At 51.8% G+C, this 6,431-nt stretch overlaps 1 protein-coding gene across 1 annotated transcript; it reads left to right on the plus strand.

Moving 5' to 3' along the window:
• The first annotated feature begins 1,446 nt into the window (after positions 1-1,446).
• Positions 1,447-5,997, plus strand: LOC120425680 (uncharacterized protein K02A2.6-like). The gene is made up of 3 exons (XM_039590261.2): positions 1,447-3,026; positions 3,097-5,364; positions 5,443-5,997. The coding sequence occupies exons 1-3, from the start codon at positions 1,719-1,721 to the stop codon at positions 5,995-5,997; spliced, it is 4,131 nt and encodes a 1,376-aa protein (XP_039446195.1). The 5' UTR covers positions 1,447-1,718.
• The last annotated feature ends 434 nt before the right edge of the window (positions 5,998-6,431 follow it).

A 6,431-nucleotide genomic window follows, 5' to 3' on the forward strand; every position in this document is an offset into this window, starting at 1 on the left:
CAAGTTCGCTGAGACTTCGCAGAAGAATCCGCTTCTCACAGGTGTCGAAAGCCTTGGACAGATCGAGGAACACCGCAGCCACCTTGAGTTTTTGATCGCAGTTCCTCTGTATTTCGACCACCGCATCAAATAAAGCCGATTGTGTGTTGGATTTCGGCCTGAAGCCGTACTGACGAGGAGACAGCAGGTGGTTTCTTTCAAGATGCTCGATGAGTCGGTCGGTCACGCTTGGAATGTTGATAGGACGGAATTCAGAGACGTTTCTTGCAGCTGGTGTTTTCGGGATCGGAACTACCTTGGACAGCTTAAGAGCGTTGGGAACGAGCGACTGCCGAATCAAGGTGTTCACGACGTCAGCAACATTGTCAGCGAGGATTTCCCCGCAAGCTTTGAAGAAGTTCGGTTGGCAGGCGTCATACCCGGTCGATCGTGCGTGGAACTGGTTCTAGGACTAACAATTGGTTAATGGGTTGCATGGCTTTATAGGGAATGTTTTCAGCGAGATGCTTACCCGCTGCAGCGAAATAGGTGTTTGCATCTTCCACGCAACGCTGATTTTCTTCCGTACTGCTAAACCGGCTAGAGATCCCCTTGCTGCTTTTCCGTCTGGAGCCCAAAACTTCTCGGACGACGTCCCAGGTGCCAGTTATGCTGCTTTGTTGACGTTCGAATTTAGCACCATACTAATGGTTTTATCCTTTATCCCCGAATCCCACTTTCCCGAATCCCATATCCCCGAAAATCATTTCCCCGTAAATTCCACATCCCCGAAAATCATTTCCCCGAAAGTGCCACTGTGTGTGTGTGTGTGTGTGTGTGTGTGCAACCAACCAAACGGGACCACGTGGTCACTTCTTACAAATTGAGTTGTTTCCATGAGTTTTAGATTTTTTTAAATTCTATGCATGCAAATAACTCGCATAGGCATTTGGAAGGTGTTAGCTCGAGCTTCGGTGACCCATTTCTACGCTGGCTAGCCGAGCGCGAGGTACCTCAGCTTGAATCGACAAGCCCCGCCCTGAAGAACGTTTGCATCAATCGGATTCAAACGTTATTTAGAACTTCCGAACCCTTGTCAAATGGACAAGGACCCAGCGCGTATATAGTTGATAGTAACAGTATTCCTAAGTATTCCTAATTACAGTCGCGATGGACGAGTGGTTAGCATTTTTGCTTACCAATCCAAAGGACGGGGAATCGAACCCCAACTCGAGTGACTCTGATTTTTCGTTCATGTTGAGAGTTTCAAGATTTATGTTTCCTATACTTTCTCGTTGGAAGCAGATGGGAATCGAACCCAGGACCATTCGCATAACGAACCCCGTAACCAGTCAGCTACGGCTGCTCCTTGGGAACGCCCTACCGGCGTTGTCTTGAATGATGTGTGTGTATGTCAGAATAAATGAAAGAATGGTTGTTTATAAAAAGAACGAGCTCACCTGTTACATTAATTATTACTCGGGTTACCACACACGCTAAACTGTATTCCCACCTACACTGAACACTCTTGATTCCCTCCTAAAGGCATTCTATTAAAGCTCTTGTATCGAACAGACGCTCAAGCCTTTTACTCTGGACCACATCCGTAACATGGTGTCAGAAGTTTTTGCGGCATAAAGTTCGAGAAACGTTGAGAATCGTCGGGCATCGTACAACCCGGGATCGCGTGAAGAGTGAGTGAAGGAAGCGATTTAAACTTCCGCCGAAAATCCACAACAATGGACGAGCTGAAGGCGCTGCTAAAGAACCAGAACAAGCTCTTCGAAGATTTGCTCAAGAAGCAGCAGGCCGAGCCCCGAGCGGTTGCACCAGGGCCCCACAATGTGCCGCTCCCTCCACCATTGTCCTTGGAAGGGGACATGGACGAGAATTACGCGTTCTTCGAGGACAACTGGAACAATTATGCCACAGCGGTGGGCATGGGCGACTGGCTGGAAGCGGACAATCCGAAAAAAGTGAGCTTTTTGCTGTCGATCGTTGGCCCCGATGCGCTGAAAAAGTTCAGCAACTTCGATCTGACGCAAGCCGACAGGGCTACGCCGACAACCGTATTGGCCGCCATCAAGAAGAAGGTTACTCGAACCAGAAACGTCATCGTGGACCGACTGGACTTCTTCTCGGCAGCCCAGTCACCGGTGGAAAGTATCGACGAGTACACATCCCGACTGAAGTCGCTGGCCAAGCCGGCCAAACTCGGAGCCGTGGAAGCAGAACTAATCACCTTCAAGCTGGCCACCTCCAACAAGTGGCCTCATCTGAGGTCCAAGATGCTCACGATGGCTGATTTGTCGGAAGCGAAGGCGGTAGATCTGTGCCGTGTGGAGGAAATTACGGCCAAGCACGTTCAGGTGCTATCAGCGGACAAGCTGTCGGAGGTGAATAAGCTCAAAGCATCGTCGTCGAAGGCCCGCCAGTGCAAGTTCTGTGGCGATTGGCATGCGTTCACCAAAGGATCGTGCCCAGCCTACGGAAAGAAGTGCAAGCTTTGTTCCGGCAAGAATCACTTCGAGAAGGTGTGCCGGAAGAATCGGGCTCGAATGAGTTCGTCGAAGCGCAACAGTGTGCGCCGCGTCAAGAAGATCAACGACGAATCCTCGGAGGACAGCGAGTCGGACGACGAGTGGAGCAATCAGTCCGGAACAGAGACGGAGATTGAAGGCGAAATCGGCAAGATCTTCGATAACTCGAAGAAAGGGGGAAACGTTCTTGCGGAAGTGTCCCTGAAAGTGAAAGGCAAGTGGAAAAGTGTGAAGTGCGAGCTGGATACGGGAGCAAACACGAGCTTGATTGGCCACGACTGGTTGTGCAAGCTGACGGGAGAGTCGGACCCCGAATTGCAGCCGTCACCGTTCAAACTCCAAGCGTTCGGCGGTGGCATCATTAACGTTATGGGCCAAGTCAAGCTGCCGTGCAAGTGCCAGAACAAGAAGTACATTCTCGTGCTTCAAGTCGTCGACGTCAGTCACAGGCCGTTGCTGTCGCTGAAGGTCTGTACCACGTTCGGCCTGATCAAGTTCTGCAACTCCGTTAGCATGGTTCCAGCTAAAGCGACGCCGGAAGGAGCTCAAGATCTGATGCGAATCTACCGCATCGAAGCTGAGAAGATCGTCGACGAGTTCGGCGACGTTTTTCGTGGCTACGGTCACCCTGGAGATCGACGAGTCGGTGCCGCCGGTGATTCAGCAGCCTCGCCGAGTCCCGATAGCTCTGCGGCCGAAGCTGAAAGCCGAACTGGACCAGTTGGAGAAGGATGGAATCATCGCGCGAGAGTACAGCCACACCGAATGGGTGAGTAACATTCTTCTCGTGAAACGGGGTATCGCCGGAGCCGAGTCGATTCGCATTTGCCTGGACCCCATTCCTCTGAACAAAGCGTTGAAGAGACCAAATCTGCAATTTGTGACGCTGGACGAGATTTTGCCGGAGTTGGGTCAGGCAAAGGTTTTCTCGACCGTGGATGCACGGAAGGGTTTCTGGCACGTGGTGCTAGACGAGCAGAGCAGCAAGTTGACTTCGTTCTGGACTCCATTTGGACGCTATCGGTGGCTGCGACTTCCGTTTGGCATCTCCCCGGCGCCGGAAATTTTCCAGTCCAAACTGCAGGGGATAGTCCAAGGATTGAACGGGGTCGAGTGCATAGCAGATGACGTCTTGGTGTACGGCCGTGGTGCAACGATGGAGGAAGCGCTACGTGACCACAACGCAAATCTGAAGAACCTCCTCTCGCGCTTGAAGCTAAACCACGTCAAACTCAACAATTCGAAACTCAAGCTCTGTGAGACATCCGTCAAGTTTTACGGACACGTTCTCACCACCGAAGGGCTTCAACCGGACCACACCAAGATCTCGACCATAAAGCACTACCCGGTGCCAACCAGCAGGACGGAACTGCACCGTTTCATTGGGATGGTCACATACCTCAGCCGATTCATTCCCAATTTGAGCGCCGCCTTCACAAGGCTGCGGCGGTTGATTTCGGAGAAAGAACCGTGGTGTTGGACTCGAGAGGAGGACGAAGATTTCTCCAAGGTGAAGTCGCTAGTGTCCGATATCACAACGCTGCGGTACTACAACGTTCGAGAGCCGTTGACTATCGAGTGCGACGCGAGCTGCTTCGGTCTCGGAGTGGCCGTCTTCCAGAAGGACGGCATCGTGGGCTACGCGTCGAGAACGTTGACGGACACGGAGAAAAACTACGCTCAAATCGAGAAAGAGTTGCTTGCGATTCTTTTTGCATGGGTGCGCTTTGACCAGCTGATTGTAGGCAACCCCCAAACTACGGTGAAAACCGACCATAAGCCTTTGATCAACATTTTCAACAAGCCATTGTTGACGGCTCCAAAGCGACTGCAGCACATGCTCCTGAACCTGCAACGTTACCATCTGGCGTTGGAGTTTGTCACCGGAAAGGAGAACGTTGTGGCAGATGCGCTCTCTCGCGCACCTCACAACGACTCGACTGTGCGTGACGAGTACCAGAAGCTGAACATCTACAAGATCTTCAAGCAACTCGAAGATTGCAACGTAAGCGGCTACCTGAGCATCTCCGACAACTGCCTGGACACGATCATGGAGGCGACTGAACAAGACGCAGCCCTACAGACGGTGATCGATTTCATTCGGAACGGTTGGCCCAGCACCATCGATCGCGTTCCCTCAGCCGCTAAAATCTACTTCAAGTACCGAAGCGAGCTGTCCACGCAAGACGGATTGGTGTTCAGGAACGATCGTATTCTGATCCCGTGTGCACTGCAGCGGTCCATGATCGACAAAGTGCACGTGAGCCACAACGGTATCGAGTCTACACTGAAGCTTGCGCGAGAGAACATCTTCTGGCCCGGAATGAGCGCGCAGATTACGGATGTGGTGAAGGAGTGCCATGTCTGCGCTAAATTCGCTGCAAGTCAGCAGAAACCGCCGATGCAGAGTCACGCAGTCCCGATCTATCCGTGGCAAGTCGTTTCGATGGACGTGTTCTTCACCAGCTACCAGGGAAAGCGACACCAGTTTCTAGTGACGGTGGACCACTACTCGGACTACATCGAATTGGATATCCTCAAGGACATGTCTGCCAGAAGCCTAGTCGAGACCTGCAGGAAGAACTTTGCGCGTTACGGATGCCCCCAGATCGTTGTCACGGACAACGGGACAAACTTTGTGAACGAGGAGATGAAGGAAATGGCGATCAAGTGGAACTTCAAGCATTCGACTTCGGCCCCTCACCACCAGCAGGCAAACGGCAAAGCGGAAGCAGCGGTGAAGATTGCGAAGAGGTTGATCCAAAAGGCGGAGGAAACCGACCAGGACGTTTGGTACGTCTTGCTGCATTGGAGGAACATCCCGAACAAGATCGGCAGCAGTCCGGCGAGCAGGCTGTTCTCACGCAGCACAAGGTGTGGAGTACCCGCTTCGTTCGAGAAATAAACTCCTCGAATCGTGCAGAACGTTCCGGAAGCAATTCTGGAAAACAAGAGGAAGGTCAAATACTACTACGATCGAAAATCTCGCAACCTACCTGCACTGGAGACTGGCTCGCCGGTGTACGTCCAGGCTCACCCCGAAATCAGCAAAACTTGGACGCCAGCGATTGTGACCGAGAAACTGAATGATCGCTCGTATGTGGTGGACGTGAATGGAGCTAGCTATCGCCGAGACCTGACCAACCTGCGACCGCGCAAAGAACCAACAACAATCCCTCTCGTTCCAGCCCAAAGCCATCCACCAACCGAATCAAGTGCTGCACAAACTGGCGCTGATTTGACAGCTGAACCTGAAGCGTCGTCGCTTGCTGCGATGAGGTTCGACGAAACTGCAACAACGACAACAACATCACCCGTTGTCAACCAATCAGCTGCTGCCACCCCGTCGGTGCGAGAGAGAGGAAGCCAGCTTGCTGCGATCAACACACCCGGCAAGCAAACCACAGATGCGACGAACAGACCAACACGCGAGAGAAAAATTCCAAGCAAGTTTGCGGACTACGTTTTGGAAACTTAATTTTTTATAAAGAAAGGAGGATGTTACATTAATTATTACTCGGGTTACCACACACGCTAAACTGTATTCCCACCTACACTGAACACTCTTGATTCCCTCCTAAAGGCATTCTATTAAAGCTCTTGTATCGAACAGACGCTCAAGCCTTTTACTCTGGACCACATCCGTAACATCACCAGTGAACAAATTGTTCAAAACCAGCTTCTCTTCAATCGGCTTCGTCTTCGTCAAACAAGGGCGGGTACCCGCTCAAAAAGCCCTGTTCCCGCTAGCCACCACCCACTCGTAATCCGATCCGTCCACTTTTTGTACGATTTTTCACGCCTTTGACGCAGCGACAATGGAACCTCCTTGCTGCGACTGCGTTCCACATTAAACGGGGCCGGAGAACTAATCCGTGTCCCTCGGCTCCGATTTCCTTTCGTTAGCGGGAT

This window comes from Culex pipiens, chromosome 3, assembly GCF_016801865.2.
Source record: "Culex pipiens pallens isolate TS chromosome 3, TS_CPP_V2, whole genome shotgun sequence".
NCBI classification, from domain to species: domain Eukaryota; kingdom Metazoa; phylum Arthropoda; class Insecta; order Diptera; family Culicidae; genus Culex; species Culex pipiens.